At 39.0% G+C, this 13,680-nt stretch overlaps 1 protein-coding gene across 1 annotated transcript in view; it reads right to left on the bottom strand.

Moving 5' to 3' along the window:
- Positions 1-12,744, bottom strand: part of LOC127576909 (integrator complex subunit 3 homolog) — a 55,917-nt gene extending 43,173 nt beyond the window's left edge. The window contains exons 1-2 of the mRNA XM_052027731.1: positions 12,541-12,744; positions 11,898-12,094 (exon numbers count right to left, since the gene is read on the bottom strand). Coding sequence (XP_051883691.1) covers positions 11,898-12,094; positions 12,541-12,744 — 401 coding nt within the window. The remainder of the gene's footprint in view (positions 1-11,897; positions 12,095-12,540) is intronic.
- Positions 12,745-13,680: the final 936 nt, after the last annotated feature.

The raw sequence follows: 13,680 nt of genomic DNA, 5'->3' as shown, positions 1-13,680 counted from the left end.
TCTTGAGAGTGTAGCATAAAACGAGCAAGTAAGGTCATCCAGAAAGATTGCAGACAATAAATCCAATGGGTAAGATTATAAAATACAGTTTTCTTGCACATTTTCAAGATATAACTTAATTAGGAGATAAAAGTAATATAGCTGCCATTAAAGGAGCGATTTTGACCGATGATAGAACTCATGAGGTGCAGACCCATGCAGCCAGCAAACCTGCCAGACCTCAGTACAAACGCTGGAATATTTTCATTCCTGAGCCTCATCTACATGAATTTCCCACCTAAACCCATCAAGAAATCAAGGTCTGATGATGCCCCTTGCCCACCAGTCTAACTAAATAGGAAGAGGCATCAAGGTTAGAAGAGACTGAGAAAGTTTAGTGGTTTTATATGTTTTCCCTGTGTATCAAAATAAGCAAGCATGTTTCCTGAACAAAAAGCTAAATCCTCTCCTGCACTGTGCACCCAGTTTCCTTGAACATGAGATTAGTCTGGTTCTTCTCTCTGGCACTTACCTTATGTAGTAGAATACATAACTGCCATTGTATTATGTTTAGCATCAGCAAGAAACAATGAGTTTCTAATCTATGTAACTGAACCTTTCAGCATTAGCTTCACAGTACAAATTCAAGATGCGAAGGGAATTTCCTTCAGGTCTCAATCCTGTGATTCATGCCATTTGGATTAGCATATTTAACAAAGCCAGTTTTCATTAGGCATCTCTTCAAGCTGTTCCAAAGAGCAGGTTAAGACAGGAACCCAGAAAGGAAGTGGTACTGCCGCAGCCAAGTCTCAACAGCTATTCCAGCTGTTGCCTATTGCATTCTGGTAATATAAGTAATGTACTGCAAGTTGTTTCATCACATGCTAAACAAGTCACACTCAAACACAATAAAGTAGGGTGACATTTCATCGCAATATTGAAGGATTGCTGCAGTACTGGAGATGAGTTGTCAAATCATGGCCCTGTTCACCCTCTCAGGTGAATGTCAAAGAACCTATGGATTAATGTTAAAGATGGGCAAGGATGTTATCTCCAATGTTTTGTTCAATATGTATCCCTTTGTTAGCATTACTTAATAAAATTCAAGCTAGAGGTGTGTTGTTAGTTGCAGACAACATAAAACCAATAAAGCAGAGTCTGCAAGTTGCACTCTGCTTCCAAAAAAAGCTTCCAGTTAAGTGTTAGCCTACAATTGTTGTTTTGGTGGTACTTGCTTAACGTATAATAAAATGCTCTGTACTACATGTGGAGGTGGTGGGGAGGGGTTAGGTGATGAGTGAGTTATAGCTGAAATGATTCATGGTACTCAAAACCATAATCTGCCTTCTTTCAGATCCTGCCATAACAAGTTCTTCTGAGCAATTTAAAAGAATACTTGATGAAAGCTTGGTTTTTTAATGTAAATATGCCCATCAAACTCTGGTACCATCCACTGCCCACCACTCCAACTAAATCAAAAGATTTTTCTTGTGTACGTGGACAGCCTTGCTGACCTACAACTTTTCTCCAACTAAATACTGGGAAGAAAGAAGCCAACCCTTCACGTCTCCATTACAACCGCTGTTATTTAGCCATCAATTCTATCACTCTCCTTGACAATTACCTGAAAGTAACCCAGACTGTTCACAAGCTAGTTGTCATATTTGACCCTAGAGTTAAGTTTTAGATTTCAAATCTATGTTTTCACTAAAGCCACTAACTTCCACCTCCATACCATCACCCAACTTCATCCCTGCCTCTGCTTAACTGTTGATGTAACCCTCATCTATGCCATTAGCAAGTCTACACAACTTTCCCAATGCTTTCCTGGCTGGTTTCTACTCTCCTGAAACTGAAGTCTTCTAAAACTCTTGTGGTTTTGTCCTAACTTGCACCATCTGTTCATCTATCAACCTTCTGCTGCAGACCTACACTTCTATTCCCCCCCCCCTTGTTTTCAAAGCCCCACTCCATGCTCTCCCCCCTTGATATGTCTGTAAGCTCCAAGCCTATCTCCTGCAACCCTGTCACCTTCAGGCATAACTGTCCTAGCCTCCTGAGCATCAACAACTTATGACGCTTCACTACTAATGGCCACCTCTCCCACTGCCAAAGCACTGAGCTCCAGGATTCCCTGAAACTCTCCATTTCTCTTTCTATCTTTAAGATGCTCCTTCAAACCTACTTATCTGATCATGCTTCAGGTTATCTGGTCCTGTATCTTCATAAGTGGCTCCTTGTCAAATTTTGCTTCGTAATGCCAGTATGAACACATTTACTCCATTAATTACATTAAACAAAACTGTTGTTAGTCTCATTGTTCCACCCTGCTTATCTTGCTGCCCCCAGTCTGATAGTAAAGTGTGAAGATGATCTCGTTTTATAAAGAATTCACTCCACTCTCCATGCACCTCACTCTCTAATTATATATGGGATATGTAAATACAAATAAAATGACCCAGATAACTCTGCTATAACAATCTCTCCCAACCAATGGCTTGCACAATTTTCTTCATTGGCACAACAGCAACATAAAACACTGCGAGGAAATTTTCTCCTGAATTAAGTAGCTGGAAATATCTTGACAATATCCTGCATGTTACTATATAACAATATATATAACCGTCCAATGCATGTTATTGAATAATGTACGTTACTATATACTATATATTTGTAAGCTGTGTTACTCAATAACAAATACATCATATCACATTATGATGACTTCATGTGCACTAAAAACATTTTCAAGTTTAACTAAAATTTAAGCTATTCCTACAAGAAGTTAACAAACAATAGCAATCAAAGCTACATAAGACATCACAAAGAACAAATTAGCTGACATGTATCATACATACTTTGCTTTTACAAGCCAGTAAGCAAATTCCAGGCTTTGGTATTTGCTGACATCATTTGACTTCAAGTATGCCAAATGCAAATTAGTCTACATAGGCCTCAAACACCTGCCTCAACATGTTACGGCCCTTTAGAGAAATGCCACTGTTTGTGTTAAGTACAGCTGCAAAAAGAGTCCTTGTGTTCTGTATTTCAGATGCAAAATATAGATTAAATCCTCCCTGATACAAAATTATTTGACTTCAGTGCTTTACTATTATGGAGTATTTTATATTTGCCTACTTATGTTGAAAACAGAAGATTTAAAATGTCCCTCCCACATGTCAGACAAGTATTACTTGAATTGATTTTTGATCAAAAATTGAAGTGGCAGGATCCCAAACACAATATTCAAGCACCCAAGTGCACGGCAACCAAAGCTGCTTAACCAGTCATCTTTAAAGGGATTGCTGGAGGCAACCATGGAAATCACAGTTAAGCTTTTCTATGTACTTCTGAGGGAAGCAATGAACTCCTTTCAATGTACAATATTGTGGAAATGAGGCCTAAGTAAGAAAATGCTTCTGGCCTCTTGCTGGAGCCAGAGCTGAAAATTGGCCTCGTTTTCTACAAGTAGGCAGTGAAAAATGTTTCTAACCTTTTTTTTCACAACAAAACAAATTGAAATTTAGGGTCATATTTTTCAGTTATTTCCATCTCAGCTTTTTTTGCTGCTTTTACATTGTAAAACTGATACAGGTGATGGCATCTTCCAAGGTGTGGACCTTTGATCAATTTGGATTTGGATTTGATCAAAGGATTGATCATACATAACATTGGCTATTGTGAAACTTGAGTAGTTTATAAAATCTGAATATGGATCCTGGTCACTACAATACATGCATCTGAGAACTTGGGTCACTCAGAAATCTGTACCAAAGGCATTACCAACCAATCAAATTCAGATATTTTAGTAATCAATTAACTGGCAGCATGTTCCAAATAACTGAATTAAACTGTAACTTTGATGCTTGATTTTAATCCTTCACGCACTCTATGTAGCTTAAATGCCAATTCAAAACCGTGCTCAGAGCTTATAACATATAGAGTATTGAGTTTGTTGAAAACAAAGTAATTAGAAATCATGCCAATGGTAAACATTATAACATGTTTGACTTGTATGAACATGGGAACAAAGGGTACCACAAAATTGTTTTCCATTTCCCAAAATGAAAAATGACACATCTTGCAGCATTAATATTCATGGTAATGCAATGTACTATATGGTACATGCTCCTTCAGTACTCTGTTCTGTCACATTATAACATGGTCATCATTAATGCATTGCTCACTCTTGCCATGCAAAATCCCTGTGCAACTGGAAATTTTCAAATTCATCATGCATTATGTAGTCCCTGCAGGTTAAACCAACACATCACAACTTTATTGCAACAATATATCCTCAATTCCAAAGGTAAATCTTAGTGTTTCAAGGGAAATTATTTTCAGATATTGTACTTTATATTTGTAATAGTTATAACAAAATGCACTCAATAATATTCATGCACCATAATGTTCAAAGCAAAAATGACCTTTCATTCATTTAGATTTATCACAGTTTCTGAGTACCAATGGACTACTTAATTTATCAGTGTATAAACCATGGGCACAAAATAGTTTTTAAGGTGGTTCATGCATGTCTTATCTTGTTAATTACACACCCAGATAGCTAACTTACATACCCAGGAACAACGGGCCCAGCTGTATCCTGAATAAACTTGTGCTGTTTTACCTGAAGGTGTGCTGGGATGTTTTCACTGTCAAGGCTATCAATAAAAGAGATAGACAAAGAAAAAATTGTCTGAATAATTAATGATCACAGAATGTCCATTAGTGTCCTTTTCCTCGGGAATGAAATTTATTCTGCATTCTCTGTAAACAATTGTATAAACACATCTCATCTTTATCAGCACAATTAAATACTTTTAACTGGAGAAACTCCGAGCAAATTTGAGAAAATCTGCCCACCAGTTGTTATCATTGGGATTTTGACAGTTTATTTTCTCATATTTATGGGTTGGACTATCTGAATGGCAAATATACACTAGGGAACTGGAGACAGTGAAAGATATTGAAGAAAAAGACAGATTTTGAGATATCTTTCTTTCATGATGTACAAAGGAATAGTGTTTGGAGAGAAGGTTGAACCAATGTAATTAAGCATGCATTAAAAAGATATTTGTCAGCTATGTAACATTTAGAGCAAAGAGTGTACTAACTTTTGATCTTTTGATACATATGGTGTAAAGTGCTTATGAGGCAAGGAAGATTAATTGCTGTACATTCAACAGATAGATTACATTTTAATCATCATCACGGGAAGACTTCATGCCATTGGGCACAGTTGAAGCACAAGATGATTTTTTAAAAAATGCACAAGCAGTCCCTGAAGGTAGATGATAACTATTTAGTGGTGCATTGTATGTGTAAGTTTTGTGTGTTTATTAATATATTTGAAGATATTCTGCAGAGAAAGGTTTTGAAAATGAAAGAAATTGTATTTTGTAAGGGTCAAAAAAAGTTTCTCAGAATGGAGGTTGGTGACTAGTGGTGTGCCGCAGGGGTCAATATTGGGACCCTTGCTATATGTTATTTATATAAACGATTTGGATGCAAATGCACAAGGCTTGATCAGTAAATTTGCAGATGACATGAAATTAGGAGGTGTTGTTGATAGTGAAGAAGGTTATCATAGATTACAGGGGGGTCTTGATTAATCAGGGAAGTGGGCTGAGGAGTGGCAAATGGGTTTCAATACAGATAAGTATGAGGTGCTGTATTTTAGAAAGTCAAACTAGTGTAGCAATTACGCTATGAATGGTAGGGCACTAGGCAGTGTAATGTAACAGAGGGACCTAGGAGTACAAGTGCAAACTTCCTTAAAAGCGGCGTCACAAGTAGACAGGATGGTGAAAAAGGCATTTAGCATGCTGGCCTTCATCAGTCAGGGCACTGAGTATAGGAGTTGGGACATTATGTTGCAGTTGTATAAGTCATTAATGAGGCCACACTTGGGGTACTGTGTACAGTTTTGGTCACCCTGTTACTGGAAAGATGTGGTTAAACTGGAAAGAGTGCAAAAAAGACTACAAGAACGTTGCCAGGACTAGAAGGCCTGATTTATAGGGAGAGGTTGGCCAAGCTAGGTCTTTATTCCTTAGAATGCAGGAAAATGAGGGGCGACCTTATAGAAATGTTTAAAATTATGAGAGGCATAGATAAGGTGGACGGTTGCAGTCTTCTCCCTAGGGTAGGGGAGTCCAAAACTAGGGGGCATAGATTTAGGGTGAGAGGGGAAAGATTTAAAAGGGACTTGAGGGGCAACTTTTTCCACACAGAGGGTGGTGAGTATATGGAACGAGCTACCAGAGGAAGTGGTTGAGGCAGGTACAATAGTATCATTTAAGAAGCACTTGGATAGGTAACATGCTGGGGTGGGGCTTAGAGGGATATGGGCCAAACACAGGAAATTTGGACTAGCTGGGTGGGCACTGCGGTCAGCATGGACTCGTTGGGCCGAAGGGCCTGTATCTGTACTGTATTGCTCTGTGACGTAATACTATGACTGTAAAGTGATAGGGGAGGAACTGAGTAAGAGTTAGTTTATGAAGATACATTCGAAGAAGAAAATAAAAGCTAGCACTCTGCCACACTTTTAAAGTGATGGGGTTGTTGTGGATATCTTGCTTTCTGTGAACTATGAAGACTGCAGTGTGTGTGAGGCTGAGACACATCTGGTATATACTTTCCCTGGGCTGGTAACCATGAGACAGAGGGATTCTGATGCAAACAGTAAAGCCCAGGTGGCCACGCCCTGGAAACTGACACAGAGCGGGCATAAGTAGAATGAGCCTGTGAAACAGGAGTTATCTGATTTTTTTGTCTTGGCATGAGGCAAACCACAGAGGCTGCCAACCAAAAGCAAGTAATTAGCATTAGCCATCAAGAACGAATCCATTATGAGCAAGGTAATACTGTGGTTAAAAGGATCTTTTGAAAGTATATTTTTTATTTATTTTCAAGGTCTTGGTTTTAAATTTGACAGAATAAGACCCTGTAACAGAACTTACAAAGGAGCTGCCTTCAGATGCTGGGCATAAGATTTAAGCAAAGGATTTCATTGAAGCTTTCTTTGGGAAATAATCCTCCAAAAATGGTCCAAACAAAGTTTTATCCTTGGATCCATGACCAAGAAACATACTTGACAGATCATTCTATGATTCAATAGACAGTGGTTTTCACACTTTGTCATTGAAAATGCATGTGTATGTTCTTTTCCCAAACCAGCATGAGGACAATATAGAATCCATGAAGTGCATGGACTATAGTCCATACATAGTGTTCAAGTTCTGGGGATATGTCATTCAGTGTTCTAGCTCTTGGCAAAAATCTTCAGTCTCATTTTGAAAACAGTTTGTTTTCTGTTACAAAATAATCCCTTCAATAGCTTAAAGCACTTTTTTCATAAATCTTCAAACACTGCTGAATGTTTGTTATCTTGAATCTATAATAGTTGCACTTTTATTAAATCATACAGACCTACTGGGATGACTCTCAAACACCTCCAAACTTATAACTTGTTCACTGGAAATAAATTGTGACTTGCCAAAATTTATTTTACGAAGTATCAATAGTATCATAACCTTTGAAATCTTGTCATTGTATGTTTTGTGCATTGCTAAGTTCAAACAAATTAGGCTAGCAATACATACAAAATACTTATTGCTGCATTCTGCATCACAAACTGGCAAAACATTTCACAGGTTAAATTTGAATGTTTACTGTTGATCAACCAATTCAAGCAACAATGTGCAACATGCAATCAAATAAATCTCAAATATATTTGGCAATGGATACAAAGCTTCTCTAAAATCAAAATACCTCTCTTCTAAAGAAGGTAAACTTAAGACAATAAGACCATAAGATATAGGAGCAGGATTAGGCCATTCGACCATCGAGTTTGCTCAGCCATTCAATCATGGCTTTTTTTTTGCTCTAACCCCATTCTCCCACTTTTTCCCTGTAACTCTTAACCTCCTTATCAGGAGCCTATCAATCTCTGCCTTAAATACACCCAATGACTTGGCCGCGACAGCCCTCTGTGGCAGTGAATTCCACAGAACTGAGGACTTTGCAACATAATAATTAAAATATTGAGCAACTTTGAAGTGGGGGAATCCCATTTCCAAACAAAAATCACTGATAGGGCTGGACAGTGGTGCAGCAGGTAGTGTTGCTGCCTCACAGCTCCATGAACCTGGATATGATCCTGACTTCTGGTGTTGTCTGAGTGGGGATTGCATGTTTTCCCTCTGACTGTGTGGTTTTCCCCTGGGTGCTCTGGTTTACTCACATATCCCAAAGTTGTCCTGGTTGGTAGGTCATTGGCTGATATAAATTACCCCTAAGTGCAGGTGAATGATAGGAGAATCAGGTATTGGGAGATGGTGAAGACTCAATAGGCTGTATGGCCTCCTACTGTGTCATGAGAAACATATGAGAATTTAAATTGAAAAGGTAGATAATTGAGGAAATTGGACTGATGGGATTGCCCTGAGAGTTGGCATGGACTCAATGGGCAGAGTGGACTCCATTTATGACAATAAGATACAACAACCATGTGGTTTTCTCAGGAATCTACTACCATCAGTTTTAAAGGTTGTGTGAAGGAGAGTCTTTTGCAGCAGACATTTCAATTGCTGTGCTGCTTTACCATTTACTTAATACCTCCACAATTAGGTCTTCTCTATACTTCTAGTACATTTATAGGCTTTCCCATTGTTACCTGAACTCACTCCTCCAGACAGGAAATGGTTACTAGTCTCACCCATGGAGGACTGGCACACAAGCCATCCTTCCCATTTGGCCTGGCTGCATATCCTGCCTCTAAACTACCCATTAATTAATGCAAGTTGGAAGGACATGACCTCTATGTCAGATGAAGGAATACAGTATTTTCTTTCTCCTTGGAATGGGATGGCTCCATTGCGGTTTGACCAGGTGAGATGTCTTAGGTACCTGAAACCAGGAAGGCAGAAGGGCATGCTCATGGTGAGGAGACAGAGGCAGATAAAAGGGGCACTCTGGAGCATGAAAGAGGGGGATGAAAGTGAAGTACGATTAATTACCAGTATAACTTTCTCAATGATCCATGCAGCACCATTGAGCAATGATCCAAAGATGAACAAGCCTCAGAGCTCCAAATGACTGAGCTATTCAGGACAGTAGTGCCCCTCTCTAGTCTGCTGACTACAATTTTCTGGCTATGCAAAAGTGTTGGTGGGTATGTTATAACGTGTGTGCGATATGGAGTTGGAATTGGAATATTATTGTCACGTGTACTGAGGTACAATGAAAAACTTGTCTTGCCTACTGTTCATATAGATCAATTCCTGACACAGTGCATTGAGGTAGTACAAGGTAAAACGATAACAAAAAGCAGAAGAAAGTGTCACAGCTACAGAGAAAGTGCAGTGCAGGTAGACAATAAGGTGGAAGGTCACAACAAGGTAGATTGTGAGTTCAAGAGTCCATCTTATTGTGATATGGTTGCTATGGTTAAGTAGCTGTAATTATGTGCAACGTGCAATATGTGTGTACGATCATATGATGATATAGTCCTGATCTAAGGTTTTGACCCGAAGTGTTGACAATTCCTTTCCACCCATAGATGCTGCTCGACCCGCTGAGTTCCTCCGGCAGATTATTTGTTGCTCCAGATTCCAGCATCTGCAGTCTCTTAAGTCTCTATATGTGTATGAATATTGGATTAGTCGTTAGCTTGTGTGTGAAGCAGAGCAAACACTTCTTGTGACAATGTGTTCATTCCTGGGGGCATCTCTATGGGCGTTGATCTCTCTCCTTCTGTTTTTGCTTCATTTTGGTTCTTTGTGGCTTCCTGAACCTTCTGTGGCTTTTTTCTCGAGGTCAGCTCCTTGCACCAGGATCACGAGGTTAGCATTAGTGGTTGATGCTTTGGAAACTGCACAATGACTTCCACCAGTGGTTGGAATCAGTGGTCACCTCAGAACTAAAATGGTGCTAGAGGTCTTACTAGTGTACATGCCATTATAACAGGTTCATTATCCATTTTGTAGTGAAATTTCTAAGTTTTGCTTTGGGGTTGCAGCCTGTCCATTGCTGTATGTGACCGAACACTTCATGGTGTATTGTTTATAAAGGAAACGTGAGTGGCATTGATGCATTGTAAATAGAAGGTAGTGATTTGATGGCACAATGAATGTAAAGAGAGACGTGTACCAATCATATTGTATTCCTGTATCTATTTTTATGATTAAAGTATATCTTTTGAAATAAAAATCAATCTTAAGAGAAATAAATATGACTTCAATAAGTACAGCTTATTTTCAGCTGGTGTGTGGAACCCCTGAAATTGCTCACACTGAGTTGTGAGTAACGCCTCCTAAATGGACATCCATGCCAAATGGTTGCACTAGAAAAATCATGGAACAATGACACACTGCCCTGTCCCCATGCAGACCCACTTTAGCACAAGTTTCCATGCACTAATCAACGTCAGGGCCTGTATGTCTTCCTTTCTGTATCGTTGATGTTATAACAAATCAGAATGTAGTGAGAGTCAAAGTCATTGAAGGAATATTGTCAACCAATTCAATATGTAAGCTTTTCCCTGATTCCTTTCAACGCATGAAGTTTTATAGCATCATGATACGAAATTGTCCTGTCCATCAAGATGTATGCCCTCACTAAAAAATCTCTTTGTTTTTAATAGTAACATAACCAAAATTTATATGTTTCACAAACTGCATCTAAAAGCTAGTGCTTGAGATTTCCCATCTCCTGAGCAAACATTCCAAAAGGCAATTTATAGGAACTCTGAAAACTCTCTAAAAAGTGATAAGGGTCCTTTACTGGTGTTGTGAATTGATTATGACACCCAATTCCTTACAAGACTTTTAACCAGTTTCTAGATCCTAGACAATCTTATGGTTCTCAACTTTACTCCTACAGCCTCTCTCCTTCATAGCACACACAAGGTCACTGCACTTCTCAATTCTGGCATGTACTCACTTTTAATTGTTCCACCAATGGTAACTGATTATTATGACTGTGGAATCAGGAGACCACCCCTTCTTCTCTGAAGGTTACACAAATAGACCTAAAAAGGCATCAGTCCTCTTATTTACATGAATAAGGCTCATACAGCTTGTTTTAGACTGCTGCCAATCTCAGGACATATGTTTATCAGAACACATCTAAGAGCAAAAGAAAATAAGAGCAGGAGTAGGCTACCCAGCTCCTCAAGCCTGTTGCATCATTTAATATAATCACGGCTGATCTACGCTGGCCTCAATCCTTTTCTGTGTCAGTTCCCCATAACCCTCAATTTCCTAATCTTTCTAACATTTATCTAACTCCATCTAAGATACTTTTAGCCTCCACCTTCCAAGGCAGAGAATTCCAGAGCTTCACAACCATCTGGAAACAGAAATTTCCATGACCAGTCCTATCTTGTAACTGTTCTAAAGAAGTTCTAAAGAATACACCCAATCTGTTTAGCCTCTCTTGATAGGATAATCCCCATCGCATGAATAAACCCGGTGAATCTCTTTTGGACTGCCCCCAATGATACTATATCTTATATATCAGGGAATCTTTGAGCCCAAGACATTAGGTATCCTAAATTGAGCTTTCTTTCATCAGTTCACATCCATATAACCATCCAATTTTTAAACCACTACCTCAAGTCTTAGAGCAAAAGCAAAACAACACAGAGGGCAGCTACTGATTCAGCCAAATGCCACTGATGTACCTACCACAAGCACCGATAGTCAATTAAGGCATATGTTAAAATCTGAAAATAAATTATTTAGCATTTATTCAACAAGAAAATTAAGCACAATCATTTGATAAAAATGGATAATAAAAGCAAAATGAGCAAACCATGCTTTTTTCCCCAATTGAATTAACAGTTCAAAGTTTCTTTAGTATTAACAATTCATGCACTGTCCCATTAGAATGATTCCCAAATTTCCATTCCCTACCTTACACTCTCTGCAGCTAGTGCAGCAATATTCTCTCCCTTTAGGCTTGGAGCAGGACGTGTCTTGACTATGTCGGCCTGACCACTGGCAGCTCCTGTCCTCCTCAAGTCTGGCAGCTTCTCATTCACATTCTGCTCATTTTTAACGTATTTACTGGACCGTGATCCACCTGGGGGGCCTTTCTTCTTTTTATTTGCCTATAATGGAAGAGGAAGAAATCCAATAAGCACTGATAGCATGAGAGTGAAATTACCTATTTTTCCAAGACATCACAATCATGCTTTCTGTATTAAAAACATAATCATTACCACTTTGGAAGCTACCAGTAGGGTAGCCATTCCCATGGACCTTTCAAATTTGTAACATGGTTTCTTCATGAAAATGAGCTTGTATTTGATCCCAGGAAAGAACATAGTTTTCCTTTCAACAGGCATGTCCAAAGTAATCACTTTGGTTAGTCTCCATAAATGGACATAAAATTGTCAGTGATCTGTTGTTCATCTTCATAGTTTATGACAATCTACGTAACAAGTACATCGTTAGTGTAAATACAGTGCAGTCCACCAGAAGAACTTTGGCATTGATATGTTTCTTAGCTTAAGGATTCCTTTGTGTGATTTTTTTCTGCTGATTCATTATTTACCTCGTTATAAATTGCCATCACCACCCCCATTATACATAGCAGCTGTCCATTGTAATGCATGTGTATGTAAATATCCCCTACTTCAAAATTGAGCATACAGAGTATAACGATAAATAAGCAGACATAATTCACACAGGGAGCTGCTACAATACGTGCAATTGATACGTTGATCCCTCTAACTACACCGTACATGTGTTCATCCATCGTACATGTATGTCATATATTTACATACACCACACTGCATTCCTTTTTGAAGAGTGATTCATATATTTAACCTTTTCACAGATTTTGTGGGTTGTTTTGATCTTCTGATTGGAAATTGTATTGCTGGCCTTGATCCATTCTAAACTTGAGGAAGGTAACACTGAAATAGACTCTGCACAGTGAATTACACTCACTATTGTGCATTGCAGTCACTCACTCTGATCAACCTGTATAAATCAGAACCTTATCCTAACATTAATATCTATTGCACCTGCACAAAGAGTGACAGAGTCATACAGCACAGAAACAGGCCCTTCAGCCCAACTGGTCCATGCTGACCAAGATTCCCATCTAAGCTTGTCCCATTTGCCTATGTTTGGCCCATATCCCTCCAATCCTTTCCTCTTCATGTACCTGTGGCATCCCCAGGTACATGAATAGGAAAGGTTTTGAGGGATATGGGCATGGCTATGCCTGCATTTAGCCCATATCCATGGATATAATTACAGCCTGCACATAGTACCAGCTTTTCAACATAACTGCCAATCAAACAAATTGTACAGCAATTTTTCTTGTAGGACAGGTGGCACAGAAATGGAGAAAGCAGGAAAAGGACAGCCATATCTTCATGACCTGCTGGCCATTTTCAGGAAAGATAAGGCCATAGCTAGTGACAGAGTTGAAAGCACTGAAGATGTGATTTCCTCACACCTGAACTTCCTTCGCACGTTTCATCTCCTCTTCAATCTAACCTTTCTTCTGATTCACAAGCTGAAGATGGATTTAAGTTTGCAGCTCTTCCACCATCCCAACTCCACTCACTGCACCACAACCTTACTCTCTTCCCTTTTTCATTTCAGATATCCAAGAACTTCAGCCTGGCAGTAGTACATACATGGTCACTTGTCTTCTCCTTCACTGTCACCAGCTCATACA

The sequence above is a fragment of the Pristis pectinata genome, chromosome 12 (genome assembly GCF_009764475.1).
Source record: "Pristis pectinata isolate sPriPec2 chromosome 12, sPriPec2.1.pri, whole genome shotgun sequence".
Taxonomy (NCBI): Eukaryota; Metazoa; Chordata; class Chondrichthyes; order Rhinopristiformes; family Pristidae; genus Pristis; species Pristis pectinata.
Note: the sequence above shows the minus strand (reverse complement) of the source record. Positions and strands in the feature narration are given on the sequence as shown.